At 40.9% G+C, this 17,452-nt stretch overlaps 1 protein-coding gene across 2 annotated transcripts in view; it reads left to right on the top strand.

Annotated features, from left to right (window-relative positions):
- The window catches only part of LRIG1 (leucine rich repeats and immunoglobulin like domains 1), a 200,040-nt gene that overhangs the window by 168,035 nt on the left and 14,553 nt on the right, over positions 1 to 17,452 (top strand). For both annotated transcript variants that reach the window (XM_060239503.1, XM_060239502.1), the window contains exons 10-12: positions 8,353 to 8,424; positions 11,271 to 11,342; positions 12,749 to 12,912. In XM_060239503.1, the coding sequence (XP_060095486.1) occupies positions 8,353 to 8,424; positions 11,271 to 11,342; positions 12,749 to 12,912 (308 nt within the window). The remainder of the gene's footprint in view (positions 1 to 8,352; positions 8,425 to 11,270; positions 11,343 to 12,748; positions 12,913 to 17,452) is intronic.

Below are 17,452 nucleotides of genomic sequence, written 5' to 3'. Positions count from 1 at the left end.
TCCAGATCTCATCAGTTTTCTAGCAGAATGGCTTGCAAGAGGGCTTAATTTAGAACTTGATATTCTGCTTTATATAGCAGCGTACCATTGGGTTCTCCCAAATCGAAGTTTAATAATGGCCCTAGAGACATAGTAGCTGTAATTCCAGCTCAACGCACCAGGAACAAGATCTTAGAGACAGCCAGAATTCAGGGCTCCCTTAAATACAAAGGAGATCATATCCATATATTCCCAGATCTGCCTTGTGATGTTTTAACTAAACACAGGGAGCTGAAACCAGTGACTGAGGGTCTTCAGGCAGCGTATATTCATTACAAATGGGCTGATCTGGTCATTGTTCAGTTCTCTTTTAAAGACAAAACTTAACGGATTGAGGAGACAGTCGCCGGTCTGAATCTACTACAAGCCATCCATGTCCCGGTTCCTATGGACACAAGCAAAGCTTCACAGAAGTGGAAGAAATCCTTGTCTCTTGCTGTAGATTGGAAATTGCTAATTCAGCAGACTTAAAATTGTTGATCACACTAATATTCCTGAATGCTAATTACCTTTTACCTTTCAAGTATCGCTTAGATCTTTCTATTGCCCAATTTAACAATCTTATTAGTCACGTCTGAAGATTTGCTATCTACTATCAGTTTGGGTGGGGGGGGAGGGAGACACATTAACTCATTCTCTAACAGCAACTTTTAGCAGCCTCTTTACTTAGAGCTTGCTCTATTAGCTGCATTGGACCTGTTCCTTTGCAGTTAAGTGAGGCTGTTCATAGTGTTTTTATTCTGAACTACCTTTCCTTCTCTTATTCATACTTTTCATATTTTATCTTCTTTTATAGACTAGTTCACTCATTTTCTTGCACTCTAAATTAGTATACAGTAGTGCAGTCCTTTTTTTTTTTACTTTCCCCCTTTTTTCTTTGTTGACACTCCACACTTCAAATTTCTCTACTTCAAACAGCATAACGACTCACCCTTTCTGTCTTGCAACATCTTTCTTTATTATTTAGAGTATCTTCTTTGTGAAAATACTTTTTAATATTGAACCTTTCTACATATAATCAATTTTGACTATTATAGTGATATTGATTCAAAACTTCTCCAGATTAAAATTGCATAATTAATTGTTCTCTTGGATAAAATATTTGTGCTTAAGAGGAAAGTATTTACTAATCTTAGTTATTTGCTAATTGTTAATTGACATTGATAAGGCCCGAAATATTAAATCTTTGTAAATATTATATATATTGATTTATTTTATTACTTCCTATTCTAATTAACTGCTAATTTCTGTGAAATTATTTTTAATTATTTACATTTAATCTTTATTATATCTGAATTCCCTGAAATTTATTACCTTATTTATACTTTACAATACTATATAATTCATTCTGTTCTACATTTAAAATTTGTACCTGATCTTAGCCCTCCCTGTGATTTTTGTCTGCTGATACATTTTGTGATTCCATTCCAGACACTTGAATCCAGTTCATCAAGTTAGAAGCTTGCTGGGATTGCACTGTAATTTTTTAAATCTTCCTGGCCATTTTAGGAGGAAGGTAAGACCACGACTAGCACTAACACTCCTTTTTCTATCAGTCATTTCTTACCCTTCTCTTTTCTTTTATTTTAACACTAGACCCTCTAGCACATTTTACCAACACACACTATATCTGCATTTGCACATTTCACCCACCATATTTTGCTTTTTTTGTATACTTTGCAAATTATACGATATGCCCAGCTCCTTGAAAATAATCTCACTCAACGTCAGAGGTCTTCATAATGTGGACAAGAGAAAACGTGTCCTTACTAACCTCAAGAAATTGCAAGCTGGAATTATTCTGTTACAAGAGACTCACATATGCTCTATTATTCAACATACATTTAAAGCCTCTTGGATCCAACAACAGTATCATGCAACAGGGAGCTCTTCTTCCAGAGGGGTGGCCATCCTTCTTTCAAATGCTATCAGATTTCAGCACCAAGCATCAAAGATAGACCCATATGGGCGATTCATTTTCGTAAAGGGTTTGTTAGATGGCACACAGGTCACCATAGGATCAATATATGCTCCAAATGATAATCAGCTGGCTTTTCTAGAAGACATTCTACTTCAACTCTTCACCTTCCAGTAGGGCAAAGTAATCTTGGGAGGGGACTTAAATCACATTGCAAATTATGATATAGACCGTTCCCATTTACATACTAAGTCCACTCAGAAGAAAACAGGCCCAACAAAACTTGCCTCTGTCTTTACAGAATTTCACTTAATAGATGCCTAGAGACTGTCTCATGACACTGAAAAAGACTACACCTACTTTTCTCCAAGACACACTGTCCATACAAGAATCGACTACATCCTACTCTCCACTTCATTATCAAATTCTGTTTTGTCATCAAACATTGGTCCCAGCTTGTGATCTGACCATGCCTGGGTGGATTGCTCTTTGAAATCTACTTCTGATAGTCCCTCAACCTTCCATTGGACTCTCAACAAATCAGTCATGTACAGTGAAGTGAATACTCAGAAAATTGAAACCAACATCCAACAATACCTGAAAGACAATTGTACTACAGACACTTCTGCAACCATCACTTTGGATGCTCTCAAGGCAGTCCTTAGAGGCCAACTTATATCTATGACATCACATCAGAAGAAAATCAAGGAAACATTCACTTTGGAAATAAAGCAGAGAATTAATGACTTGGAAAAACTGCACAAAAAAAGGGGAGGCAAATGTATTTACAGGAAATTTCTGGCTGTAAGGAAAGCCCTAGAAACAATAGAAAGCTCTCATATTAAGAAACGTCTGATTTTTCTCTAACAAAGGTACTGGGTTAAATCCTCCAAATCTTTAAAACTTCTCTCTTGGAGAGTCAAAGACAAACTATCTTCCAGGTATGTCCATGCTGTTCGTGATAATGAGGGGAAACTACATCATAATTCTACTAGAATAAATGAAATTTGCAACCTTCTACTGGCGACTTTATTCTTCTAAAAACCCTGCTGATACTGACATCAATAACTACCTCAAGGCCAATGCTTTTATCAAGAAAATAGAAGAACATCACAAACAAATCATAGAACAACCAATTGAACCCCAGGAAGTCATAAATGTTATCAAGAGACTCAAAAACAATAAATCTGCAGGACCTGATGGGTTCCCACCAGAGTTCTACACAAAATTTGTGCATACTCTGGTTCAACCTTTAATCAAAGCCTGCAATGAGATCTTATCTATAGGCACTTTCCCACCTTCTTGGAATTCAGCATCCATCATAGCGATTCCAAAACAAGGTAAAGAGCTCTCCAACCCAGCATCCTATCGACCTATTTCACTTTTAAACCAAGTTTACAAGATATTCACGGCCATTCTAGCACAGAGATTAAACTCCTTTATTACCCATTATATTCCTCCAAATCAATCTGGATTTATGCCTGGGCATAGACAACATCCAAAAAACTTTGCACATAATTCATTTATGTGACCAAACACGATCAGAAGCTCTTCTAATCTCCCTAGATGTGGAAAAAGCCTTTGATTCTTTGGAAATGAAATATCTGCTAAGGCTTCTGCAATATATGGGGTTTGGAGAATCATTCCTGAGGGCTATTAACTCCATATACTCAACACCAACTGCCTGTGTACAGATCAACAGTATCTCATCTGATCCTGTTATGCTGCATAGGGGAACTAGGCAAGACTGCCCACTGTCACCAGCCCTATTTGCCTTTGCCCTTGAACCTCTTGCTGCGGCCATACGATCAGTTCAAGAAATCTCTGGCGTTAACATTGGCTTTAACACTTTCAAAATAAGTCTGTTTGCAGATGACATGTTAATTTATTTAACTAACCCAGTCTCCTCACTTCCAAAGCTGGATTCTTTGCTTATGCACTTTAGCAACATTTCAGGTCTCTCTATCAATCAATCCAAATCAACTCTGCTTCCACTTCACGTCTCATCCCCTATGGAAAGCTATATTCGACAAAATTATAAATACTACTGGGCAACAAAATTTTTATCCTACCTGGGCATCCGCATTCCATGGGTTCTAAAAGACATCATTAAACTTAACCATCTTGTTACTTTTCAAGACATTCAGCAGACCTTGCACAAATGGCACAAATTGTCTCTTTCCTTTACTGAGAGATTAAACCTTATAAAATCATTTTTGTTTCCTAAATGGTTATTCTTGTTTCACACAATACCAGTCAGTCTACCTCCAAAACTTATTGCATCATGGTAGCGATCTCTAAACTCTTTTTTGTGGCAGAACAAAAAATCTAGGATCAGTTTTTCCATTACAAAACAGCATTCTACACAAGGAGGTCTGAACTACCTCGGAGGTCCGAACTACAGGCAGACTGAACCTCTTAATTCTGCTTGTCTTTCCTAGATTTCTTGCAGAAACAATCTGGGCTGAGCCTCATATATGAACTAAATCAATTCAGTGTAATATATTTTTAAAATCTGCTCTTCATATTTGAGACTCTCAGGGACAAGCTGCTCCCCAAATTATCTAGATACTCCACATTCCTTTTCCAACACTGGTTCCCACCTGGTAATGACCTTAAAATAGCACAGTGCTGGAGGGCTGCTAACTTAACAAGATTGAAAGACATTGCATCTGCTGAGGGTCTTTTATCAAAACAGAAACTTGAACAAACTCTTCAAAGTCCCATTTTGTGGTTTTTGTACTTGCAACTTCAGCATATGGTCTCAACTTTCAAACTAACTAAAATCATGACAGCCCAACTTTCTGATTTTGAATGTGTCCTTAAATACTCAGAATCTACCAATAAGGGCTTAATCTCCAAAATCTATAACATTCTGGTCTGTATTCAGCCTACACAGCCTTCCCCCTACCAATGCAAATGGAGTCAGGATTGTGGAGTAACACTGAGGAAAACTGGTCAGATATATGGCCTTCTAAACTATTGAGGAGTCCTCTAATACACACAAAACTACAATCCTATAAGCTTCTGACACGATGGTACCTCATGCCCAAGAAATTATCTGCAATGTCATCTAATCATTCACCATTATGCTGGAGGAAATGAGGAGAAGTAGGTACTTTCGCCCACTGATGGTGGGCAGTGTCCCATCATTAAAACTTTTTGGCAAGAAGTCCTTACTCATATTCACCTAATTACAGGCTTTGCAATTCCATTTTCATCTCAATTACATTTCTTAAACCTCTGGACTGGAATACAAATTCCTTGCATTAACAAGAACTAATTTCAAGTCTCCTAGTAGCAGCCAGAACTGCAATTGCCTCATCATGGAAATCTCCTCAAGCTCCTTCTCTCTCAAGCTGGTTTGCCAAAATCTGGGACATCCTTATCATGGAAAAAATCACTGCTCACATACAACACTCTGAAATTTGACCTAAAAACTCACATTTCATGGAAAAATGGTCTTCATTTACAGATTATGTAGCAATTCATGATCTCCGACCATACAATTCAGAATATCTCAACTTACTCTATCTCTAATTTCCCCCCCCCTTTTGAAATATCTTCTTTCCTCCTCTGTTTGTGCTAGTCATGGTCTCCTTCTTGCACAAGGTGCATACTCTTTGCACTGATATTCTTTAAATTAGGTTTAGGTTTTAAATTCCATAATTCAGGGGTGGCCAACTGTAGCTCTCCAGATGTTTTTTGCCTACAACTTCCATTGGCCATGCTGGCTGGGGCTGATGGGAGTTGTAGGCAAAAAACATCTGGAGACCTACCGTTGGCCACCCCTGCCATAATTGATTGATTATGGCATCTTACATAACTTGATGTTAAACTACTTGCTAGATTTCCTGTCTTTTAATTTCTTTTTTATACATAATGTGGCTGTTATGTTCTTGTCGAATATGGCTTACAGCTTGTTTATACATACTTCTTACTTAGCTATAGTCAATATTATTCACTGCACTGCAATGTTATTTACATCCTTGTTCCTTTGCAATCTTGTTTGTTTTTTGTATTGGAAAACTCCAATAAAATGTTAATTACCAAAAGTACATTTCTTAGAACTGGTACATTGATTTAGAAGGCAAATTAGAAATTCCCTGTGCCATGACTTGCCAAATCCTATAATTTTGGGGATATGATTTTGATCTTTAGAATTTAGCAAGTCCAAGGCTGTTCGCCCAGGTTGACTCAAACAGGAATAGTACCTTTTCTTTTGAAACAAAAATGCTTTTCTCCCCATCCCCCAACCTTAATCAGGTACAGATTTCCATTTTGGTTCTGTCACAAGTTCAAGGAGATGCTTTGGGGGATTTCTCACCTTTTGATAATGAATGACTTAGTGAATGTATCTGGAAGAATTCTATGCATTAAGAACACCTTCACATTTTACAATGTGGCTATAAACATTCACAGAGATAGATCAAGATGGGTAGCCATGTTAGTCTGTCTGTAGCAGTGGAAAAGATCTAGAATCCAGTAGTATCTTAAAAACTAATAAAATTTGTGGTGCAGTGACTCACGAAAGCTCATATTCTGCCAAAAATTCTGTTTGTCTTTACGGTGCTATTGGATTCTTGCTCTTTCATAAAAATCAATATTCATAATAAATATGATTGGTTCCAATTCATAATAAATATGATTGGTTCCAAGTGCAACAAATAAAGAGCTTGGTGGATAATGATATCAAAACTGAAGGAAAAAGAAAAGGACAAACAGAAATGGAAAAGTTCTGCTTGGAGATAATGAAAAATTAATTTCAAAAATATATAAATTATTTTAAAATGGTCTACGGAGGATGAAGTAGTGAAATCTCAAATGATTAAATGGGCAATTAATGTGAATAAAGAAATACAGATGGAAACTTTGGAATACTTGTGGAAGAATTCTATGAAGCTTTCGATGTGTCATAGTATTAAAGAGAACTGTTTTAAAATGATGTATAGATGGTATATGACTCCTAAAAAATTGGCAAAGATGAACAATAAGATGCCAGACAGATGTTGGAAATGTAAAAAACATGAAGGCTCTTTCTACCATATGTGGTGGACTTGTGAAAGAGCAAAAAAGTATTGGCAGATGATTCAGCAAGAAATTTCTAAGATCTAGGGATATGAATTCAAGAAAGTTGCAGAGACTTTTCTGTTGGGATTACAAATTTAAAAATTTCCAAAAGAAGATAGAACTGTAATTTGGTACTTGTTTTCAGCTGCTAGGACATTATATGCGCAGTTGTGGAAGCAAGAAAAAATACCAGAGAAATGGGATTGGATTATAAAAGTTATGACATGGTGTGAAATGGACAAATTAACAATAATATTAAGAGACTATGATTTAGAAGTTTTTAAGACGGAGTGGAAAAAGTTTAGAAGATATGTAGTAAAAGAGTGGAAAATAAAAGGACATTGGACAATTTTTGATAATGAGTAAGTTTAAAAAAAAAAGAATATAAATTTTTGTTTTAATAGTTAAGGGTACCTTTAAATATTTGCATTTTAAGTAAATAACACCGCCGGGGGTCAAGTAATGGGGGGAGGGGTGAGTAGAAAGTAATATATGGGGTATATAAAAGAAGTTTTTAAAGATGTAAGAAATAGATTTATTACCATATGATACCAATAAAATTGTTTTAAACAAAAAAAATAGATATTCAGCTGACAAAAAGTTATAGATTTTTAAAAATTAAATAGTTAATTGCAGTATACTGTTCTTGCACAATAATTTGATTTTTTTTTGTCATGGATTTGCCTAATATAGGAAGAGATAGTGGTAGGCAACAGGTATTGCTATAAAACTTAAATTCTGTGTGTATGTTTATATATGTAAAATTTGGAAGTTTCTGGGAGAGACAGAGGGCACATTAACAATTTCTACAGGAGGTTCTCAAGTAGATTTTTTTTTCTTCTGTGATAATGAGGTCCAGAAATTTTCTTACTGGATTATCTAGAAACTTTCAGAGTCTGCATTATTGGCAAGTCATTTTTTACCAGCTGGGAAAGATCAGGAGTTCAGTGTACTGAGGCGATGGTCCAGAGTCTCGTTTAAATTGTATTCTTTCTGATAACCAAAGGTCAACCCATATACTGACTCCCCTTTCCTGGTAACCAAAGCAAACCTCCATTTCTTAATGCAGTACAGCGTGTCTTGTGTAAAGCTATCATCACCATTAAGTTCTAATAAAGATAAAAGTATTTAATTTCAGGGAATGGGGGAAAGCATGCATACTTCAGCTTCCTTAATCTCCACAGGTCATATTTCCAGTGCCTTACTTGGGGATGTTTCATCAGATACAGCCGCGCTAATTGGGGTCTTTTCATTTTCTTTTCTGTTTTTTTTCCGCTCCTTTTTCTTTCACTGCTTATCTGGTGCTGGGTGTTTGGAAACTGCAGGACTCTGTTTGGAAACAAGATCAAGTCTGTGGCCAAGGAGGCGTTCTCAGGCTTGGAGGCCCTGGAACACCTGTGAGTAACCCACAATGCTTTGCAGGTTTGAAGTGAAGTGGCTGGGTGGGAGAGGGGGAAGCCTGCCAGAAGTGGCTGCCGGAGAGGCCTGCTAGCAATTTAATAGCATCTTTGTAAGCTGAGAAGCCCGTCCATTTGTGAGAGCCAGCTGCTTCCTTCTCATTACAAGTCAGCTTCAACTTTGGCTTTTTTTTTTTCCACCAGGAAGAAAGTTATAGAACACATGGCCAGTTTGCATGCTTTTCTTTTATTTTTTTGGCAAGGCACAATGGATTACATCTCATTTATTCACCCAGAGCCACAACTAGCGTTCTGGTCCGCTGGGAGACCTGCGTCCTGCCCTTCACTCCCACACTCTGCTCAGCTCTCCCCAGTGGTTCGTGTGTCCTTTGCTTTCTCCTTCCTCTCCACCTGAGCCTGAAAGGGCTGTGTGTGGAAGAGGAGGAGGGGAGTTAGGCCCACCACCACAGCAGCTGCAGCAGTAGTAGCAGAACAAGCAGTCAGGCTACCATCCATTTTACTCTATCCCTTCTCCTCTCCACGTGCTTGAAATAAGCTCAAAATTGGGCAAGCAGAACTGGCATGGGGAGAATGCCATGGGCTTTCCATCCCTTTCCTGTCTGCAGAGCACACAATGAATGTTTGCACTGCTATTTGATAAGGAACAGTAATTATGCTGCTATTTGATAAGAAACAGCCATTTGATCTTTTTTATCTTCCCTGTGTTTCACTTTAAAAAGGAGCCCCAAGTAACTTTCAGTGTAGACTGAGGAAGCTGACTGCTACCTGTACAGGGCCTGGCACCCATGGTGGACTTAGGGCCTTGGTGTTTATGTGATGCTTGTATGCAGTGCAGTAGGCATCATATTTTGCTACACTGCTTGCCTCCATAGGTGCTTCTGGAATTCATTCCAGCTGAGAAGCACACACCAGAGATCTAATGCTTGGTGTAGTGGTTAAGAGTGGCAGACTCTAATCTAGAGAATTGGGTGTCACAGTTCTCTCAGAGCTGTTCTCTCAAGAGCTTTTCTTTGAGAGCTCTCTCAGCCTCACCTACCTCACAGGGTGTCTTTGGTGGGGAGAAGAAGGGAAGGAGATTGTAGGCTGCTCTGAGACTCTAGGTGGAGGGCAGGGTTTTAATCCAGCTCCTCTCCTCCTGCTACAAGAATTGGTCATTCATACCAGTAAAGAGGATACTGTGAAAAGGAGCCAGGTTCCTGCTTACAGGTTCTTCCTGAAAATTCCAGCTGAAGGAAATACTGGATAGTGGGTTGGATCCAGTGCAAAATTTCCACTTGCACTAAAGCTTTTTGTGGAAGCAGAAATGCAACGGGGAAATGCCATGCAAGGGGGAAATGCCATGGTAGCTGCTTGTGCTCAGTCAAACTTGTAGTATCTCACTTGCATTTCAACTTGGTACAATTAGATTCCGGGCATATAATATCTAGTGAGGAAAGCTCTAAGTGTTGTTCAGTACCTTACACATGTAAAACTACTAAGTCTGGTTCTGCTTGTGCATCACTGGATCCAAACAAAAGTTTACTAAGTATGTTCCTCAACTGAAAACTTTTCAGCAGATAGGAAAGCATATTCCTGGGTGGTCTTTCTAGTGCAGGACACGCAGCTTTCACCATTTGCTTCACACGGATGCTTTCCCAGTGAACTGTTGGGTTTTTTGCACTTTCTCTGGAAACCTCAAAAGAGCTTTCATGGGGACCCAGGCAGTGAACACCTGCTTAGCGTTACTAGCCAATTGATTTTAAAATCTCAACAAGCTTTTTTGAAAGCGATTTTTAAAAAAATACAGTGGATTGAAATGAACCATCTGCCCCCCTCCCCCCATGTCCATTGCCTTTCTTAAGATCCATGCTCTGAGAATCCAGTGGAACTACTTCATCTTGACAGAGTCAAGTCCAGGAGGGAGTTTTCTACCGGTGATCCTTGGCAGGCTGGATTGTTGCAGAATGTTCATGGAGCCTGTTGGGGATTGACCAGGTTTATTCAAAGACAATTGCACTACATTGTCATGATACGGAAGCAGCAAAAAAACAAACAATGCAGTTGATTCAAAATCCACCCAGAGCATCTTTGGGGTTTGCGTGGATGTGTGTTGCTTAGAGACACGGAAGAAGCTTTGCTTTTAAAATATTTAACATGAATAGTTTCCAAAACAAACAGTGTCAACGGGTTTTCAATGAATTCCTGCCTTTTGTTACTTACTTCTGACTCCTGTGGTTGTCATCTAAGCAGGATTATTCAGGGGACACAGTACATGGTGCAGGACACATACAAGATATTGGATTTATATCCCGCCCTCCACTCCGAAGAGTCTCAGAGCGGCTCACAATCTCCTTTACCTTCCTCCCCCACAACAGACACCCTGTGAGGTGGGTGGGGCTGAGAGGGCTCTCACAGCAGCTGCCCTTTCAAGGACAACCTCTGCCAGAGCTATGGCTGACCCAAGGCCATGCTAGCAGGTGCAAGTGGAGGAGTGGGGAATCAAACCCGGTTCTCCCAGATAAGAGTCTGCACACTTAACCACTACACCAAACTGGCTCTCAAGTGAACCCTTCATACATGTGAGCTTGAGGGTACAAGTTTTGAAAGGTAGTGATGATGATTACATCCGGTAGCATCCAGCACATTCTGTTAGATCAGTTTGTTCAATGAACAACACACTTTGTGATGATGCATGGCCTCTGATTTGCAAGGTGCACATATATTATAATTTGATGCAAAGCCGTACATGTTTTCAAGGAATTAAACTGACTTAAATGCATCTTTAGTGACAAAACCAATCCGTCTTTCTCTCTGCGTGTTTTAAAAACATTCTTTCCCTCTTGCAGGAATCTTGGAGATAATGCAATCAGGTCTGTTCAAGCAGATGCATTTGCCAAACTGAAGAGCCTGAAGGAGCTGTAAGTAACTGGGGCTGTTAGAGGCTCTCCTGAAACTTTTGTGTGTTGCGGTGGCACTTTCTTCTTCCAGCAACTGTTCTTGCCCTCCTCTCCCTGCCCTCCCCCCCCCCCCCCCCCCCCCCCCCCAGTATTGCTGCTCTCCATTTGCCACCCCTATGGAGTTATTTTTACACTACAGCAGATGTCACGGACTCCTCTCACAATCTACAGTGAGTGACATTGGATCATCTCAACAGCTTCTTTCATTGGACTGCATCTGTGCCCTTCTCCATCTCCGTTCAGGAAATCTAGACTCCCGTTCGCTAGCCTTACAGAGCGTTCAGTGACTTACTGAAATTCTGGCAGCAAGTCTGACTTCTCCTTTCCCTTACTTAAATTTATGGTCTGATGACGTTTCAGTGAGAAGTTTGAATTTGATCCTTGGTGCCCGCTTTAGTCTTCAGGATAAAAATGGGATGCGCAAGCAGATCTGACACTACAGCTGTGCAAGGGAGAAATTGTTTAGCGCATTTATATGCAGGCTTCCTGCCTTGTGATGCTTTCGGCTCCCACCTCCCCAAATGTTAATATGCCGCTTATGTTTGACTGGATGTTCAAGTGACATTTGACGTCCAGGCACTAAATGTATTGGGTCTCTTTCCAAGAGAAAACATCAACCAGGCACAGAAGTTATTCTTATGTTATGTATTTGTGGCATACAAACAACCTGTCTTCCAGTTTACAGAATCCCAAAGGTGATTGCTCACTTCAAATCAGCCAGGCTATATACAAACCTGGCATTTAGATTCAGTTTGCTGTCTGCACATACCAAAATACTATTTACCTTTAGCCACAGTAGCTTTTTAGGATGTCAAGAGATTCCCCAGCCCTACCTGAAATCCTGTATGAGGAGATGCTTCCTATATGCAAAGTACCTCTATAGGATGGCTCGTGGGTGGCTCGTGGCAGTCACGGAAATACTAAAGCCAAACCAACCAGTGGCGAAGGTTTCTGCATGCCTGGGGACTGCAGAAGAATGTAACTTTGTAGATTAACCTGATAAGGACTGAGCATGCTTTAGAAAGCATGGAAGTTGAAAAACAGTTGAGATAAGTGAATGGAAATTGGGGTGTTGCTGCAGAATCTTCATTGTCAGTGACGGCTATATCATCCATTTGCTATTGTTATGTGAAAAGAGGACTGATGGTAAAAAGCTTCAGACCTGACCTGCTGTTCTGCATGGTGAAAAACATGTTCATGACTTGGCTCCACTGTCAGTAAATAAACTGTGTGAAATGGGAGTAATAAAGCGCAAAATATATAACTGTGTTATTGAGATTGAATTGCTGAGTCTGTGCTTATAACTGTGTTAAGGAAAGGCAAGTTTCATAGTTCTCTTGCTTTTTTGTTTGTTTGTTTTCCTCAAGCCACATCAACAGCGAGAGCTTCCTGTGCGATTGTCATCTCAAATGGCTGCCACAGTGGTTACCCAGGAAGGAACTGCAGTCATTTGTGGTAGCCACCTGTGCCCACCCAGAGTCATTAAAGGGCAAAAGTATTTTCGATGTGGTGCCAGAAAGTTTTGTATGTGGTAAGTCTTGGCTGTAACCTAGTAATTTTGAGGTTGTTTAGAAGGGCAGACTTTACACAGGAATTGGTATGTCGTTTGCGGCTAGCTTGTTCTGTTGTATGTGGTGAAGGAGGGCATTCCTCTTAGTACGATTAAACTTGTCACTAAGCAGAGCTGATTTCCTATCAGAACTGCATGTCATATTGACACAATAAAGCAATATATATCCGTAACTGTGATACCGAACTGGAGATTTGGGGATCCCACAGTGGATCATGGAAGCATTTTTTTGGGAGGCGGGGCAGATCAGGTTATGTGGCTTCACAGCAGACTGTGGAACCTGTAATGAAACGTCTGATACAGTATAAAAGCCTTAATATGTGACTGGGCAGTTTATAGTCTGTGTGCCTTTCCCATTAGTGCACTTTCTCATACCCATGCTGAAGTCCTACACTAATTGTGGCCTGGGGACGCTCCTTGCTTTGAAATTACTGTAATGGCCATGACATCCACACAGGTTTTTTTAAAAACAGGAAATATTATTACAATGTAGCTTACGATAATATTTCTATGTTAGGATAGATCAGGGGTGACCAAACTTGCTTAATGGAAGATCCATATAGAATAAATGTCAGATGTTTGAGAGTCGCAAGACATGAACAAATATTACATACACATTTTTGTTAAAACTCTTAATACTTTCTTTGCACAGAAGGATAAGATACATATGTATGCACTTACATGGTCATGCTAGTAGGAGACTTTTCTAAAAACAAAAGTTGGGAGTAACAGTCCCCAAAAGACCAGCATAGGGAAAGGTTAGGGAATTATTTTTTGGCACCCATGGGAGAAGGAAACATACATGTACCATAGAAATCACTGACCACCATTTGCATCATTATGCATCTCTCTGCCTTGACATCAATGTTAGTGAATACAGCTCCTACAAGAGTTAATTTAATTATGTCCCTCCTTTCAGTGGCTCCCTTGGCTCTTGTGCTTTCTTTCCGAACTCTAGGTCTTTAGGTGACCTCTGTGGTGGTGGAGAAGAGCTAGCAAGCCTACCTATTTTCCCCTCCTTCCCCACTTCACACATGGCAGAAATAGTCACCTACCTATGGGTCAGCGCTCAGAGGCTGACTGAGGTCCAGATGCTAAGCATGGTTACTTCGGAATAAGCCTGCATTAAATTCTTCCTTGACCTCTGGGAGCCACACAATATGTATGAAAGAGCTGCATGTGGCTCCTGAGCCACAGTTTGGCCACCCCTGGGATAGATCATGGGTCCCCAAAATGGTGCCCGTGGGTTTCATGGTGCCACTGACACCATTCTTCTCTCCCACCACATGTTTTTAGAAAGTGGACAGGGCCAGGTGGGGCTCTTTTTCGGGAAGGTTTCTGATTTGCCATTGGAGATTTGATTGGCTATACAGATTTTTAAAAAGTTGCTTTGACAGTATCAACAGCATCTCCCATGATGTAACCTGAAGCCCTATTGCTCAGGGCCAAACTAAATGTGATGGTGAACTCATGGCCACCACAAGTTCTCTGTCACCATTTTAAAATGCTGCAAGAAACCGATTCTGATCAGGCCCCCAGTGTGGAGCTCTTCCCTCTCCATCTGGCCCCTTTTCAAGTGCCAAAACCAGATCAGGCATTCACAGCATTTTAAAATCACTTTAAAATAGTGATAGAAAACTCATGGTGGTCATGAGTTTGTCATCACATTTAGTTTGCCCTCAGTTTTAGGCTGTGTGGATGGAACAGAAGTAAGACTTCTCCTTTGAGAACAAGCTCCTCAGTGTAACCTGAAAAATAACACCCTGAATGGGTACGTAGGCACAAGGTCGTTTGTCAGAAAATGCTGCGTTATGTAAGGACAGTCTAAACCAGAAGCAGCAGATGGATAAAGCAACATGAGACTTCTGCTGAGATAATTTTGCAGAACTTTGTATCTCTTGAATGAGGTACATTATCTCACCCAAGGTGCCCTAGGACACTGTGTGCAATCAATAACAAAATCTCTATATGTGCTTTGAACTGATAGTCCTCTTTACACAAATGTGATGAAACCGGCCCGATTCTGCCTTCAGACCCGGTCCCGTCAACTCCCTATTGAGTCGCCAACTCCTGGAGGGAGCTATTTCTCCTTCGGCCACTTGGGCTCGCTGCCACCACCTGCTCAGTCTAGGGGTTCAGATTGAGAGGAACAGGACTCCCAATCCCCCTCTCCAGCTCTGAGGCCAGGCCTCAAGGTCCTCTGCCACCCTGTACTTGGGTATCACAGAGACCACAGCACTTCTTCGGGGAACCCCTGGAGGATTATCCAACCACAGGCCTTCCCCCTTTCCCCGGGGCCCCCTTCATAAAGCGTGGTCTAAAGCGGTTGGGGATCTATGTGGTACAACGTTTGACTGCCAGCATTCAAAACAGTAAAAATATTTAATTAAAAGAGAAAAAGAAAAGAAAAGAAAAACAAAACAAAACAAAAACAGTTGCATGTAAAAGTTTAGCACAGCACAGCACCCGCACAGCAACCAGCATGACAAATAAAAGGTGGATTTAAACGCATCCTACTGTCCCTGGTCTAAACGTGCCCTGCCTTGTGGATGACTTACTCGGTCTGACTGCCTGGGGTCCTTTTCCTCTTGAGTAGGCCTCTCCCACAGGCAGGAGCCCCCACACTGGCAACCTCTTCCTTTGAGCGCCAGCTGAGAACTGGCCTTTTCCCGCCTAACTCAAATAAATAAAACAAAAGAACTTCCTGCCCCTCTAGGAGGCTTTCCCCCTAGAGTTGCTGGTTTAACTCTGGAAGGGAGGAGGGGATGAAGAGAGGCTAGGCCAAAGCCTGCTTTAGTAGTTTAATGTTCCCTTCCAATGAAGCACCAACATTAACTAAGATGGCGTTTCTCCACAACAAATATCATTAATAATTTCCAGAGTAGCTGAGAGAGCAGGACAGGGGGCGGGGTGAGGGGAGAGGACAAAGTTATGGGTGACATGGTCATCCTTTGGCCCATGGAACCAACCAATCATGTGGCTTGTTTTCGTCTGAAATTTGGGGGGTATCTAAGTGGTGTGAAGAGGGAGCTCACCAGAGGGGCTCTTTTGCTGACGGGGGCATTGTAGCTTCTGATGCGCTAAGGGGCTGAGAGAATGATGGCATGGGGGGGAGAGAGAGTCGGGGTGACAGGGTGGAGGAAGAGTGAGAGGCAGAGAAGAAGGGGAGAAGGGAGGAAACAAAGGGGGGTAATGCTCAAGGGGGGGTAAGTATCTTGCAGGTTTCTACTTGGAAGTACTATAAATGGCACCCTCAGGAAGTTTGTTATTTAAAAACTATTATCCTAAGTGTAATTAAAAAGCAAGTCAAATCTAGCAGTATCCAAAAGTATCCAGAAATTGTAGTTTCAAGGTGGCTTAAAGATCACAAGAAAGCATTTAAATATATCTGTAGGATGTGGGTTCAAAATGTAGGACCAGCTGTTGAACAGCCAGTTGCTTTGGGATATAGACTTTCCCCCCCCTCTCTCTCCTGAAGAGGTCTTTTCCCAAACCTTCTTAAAATACTGTTGTTTGGGGGAAGGGTTATGAACTGTCTTAGTAAACAAAAAGCAGCTGAAGCTACATTGTGTGTAATGTTTGCCTCTTAAAATGGAATGGTTCAAGAAGTTTAGAGCCAAAGTCGCAGTTACTCACATTTTCCTGCTCTGAAACGAAAAGGCATCATTTCCAATGTTCAGCTTGTTTATTGATCTAGAACTGACACCCTCATAATGCATGAGGTGGCTCTAGTTTTGTGTAGAGGATTAAAAGAAAAATCCATCCATCCTGTTGAAAGCCTAATCCACCACTCCCATTGTTCACACCATGTGCTGCAATCAGATTGGCACCAATATACCGGCACCTGCTCGGATCACACGGACATCTCAGCTGCTTTGATGATCTCACTCTCCAGCTGTGTATGTGCGCACAAAAGATAATTAGGAAATGCATAGACAATAACCTAGATAATGCCACGATCCCACCCACCATCAGCGGCTGTGGCCACACCTTGCTTACTGCCTGCATTAAGGTCACCTGGTGTTGAAGACAAGCAGCAGCAACAACATTTGGCTGGGGTGGGAACCAAATCTCATACCTAAGTATAGTTGTTCTCCCAGAAATGGAAATTCAGGGCCTAGAGTCACTTAGCAGTCCATTGACACGCCTTGTATAATCAGCCTGGTTAACCCAGATATAGCTAAGTTGGGGAACTACATGGCTTAGCAACAACCACCAGTGATAACTGTGGTTGGTAGGAGCTGTTGAATTGTCCTATATTGCGAATCACAAGCCTGTATAGCCCCAGTTTCCTACAGCTATTGCTTTGAACAGCTCAATAGTATCATTAGTTGCAGCTTGGCCACTATGATATATGGTCATCTGAACCTAGGGTGGTGGGGTTCACTTGTGATTGGCTGCCAGTATCTATGCTTCTGAGCAGGAACGCCCTGCCAGCACAGTAAGAACCTTTTTATGTGTTATGCCCTAAGGCATCTTCTGAAGGTCAGAAAAGTAGCTG

Source organism: Heteronotia binoei, chromosome 5 (assembly GCF_032191835.1).
Source record: "Heteronotia binoei isolate CCM8104 ecotype False Entrance Well chromosome 5, APGP_CSIRO_Hbin_v1, whole genome shotgun sequence".
In the NCBI taxonomy this organism is placed as follows: Eukaryota; Metazoa; Chordata; class Lepidosauria; order Squamata; family Gekkonidae; genus Heteronotia; species Heteronotia binoei.
Note: the sequence above shows the minus strand (reverse complement) of the source record. Positions and strands in the feature narration are given on the sequence as shown.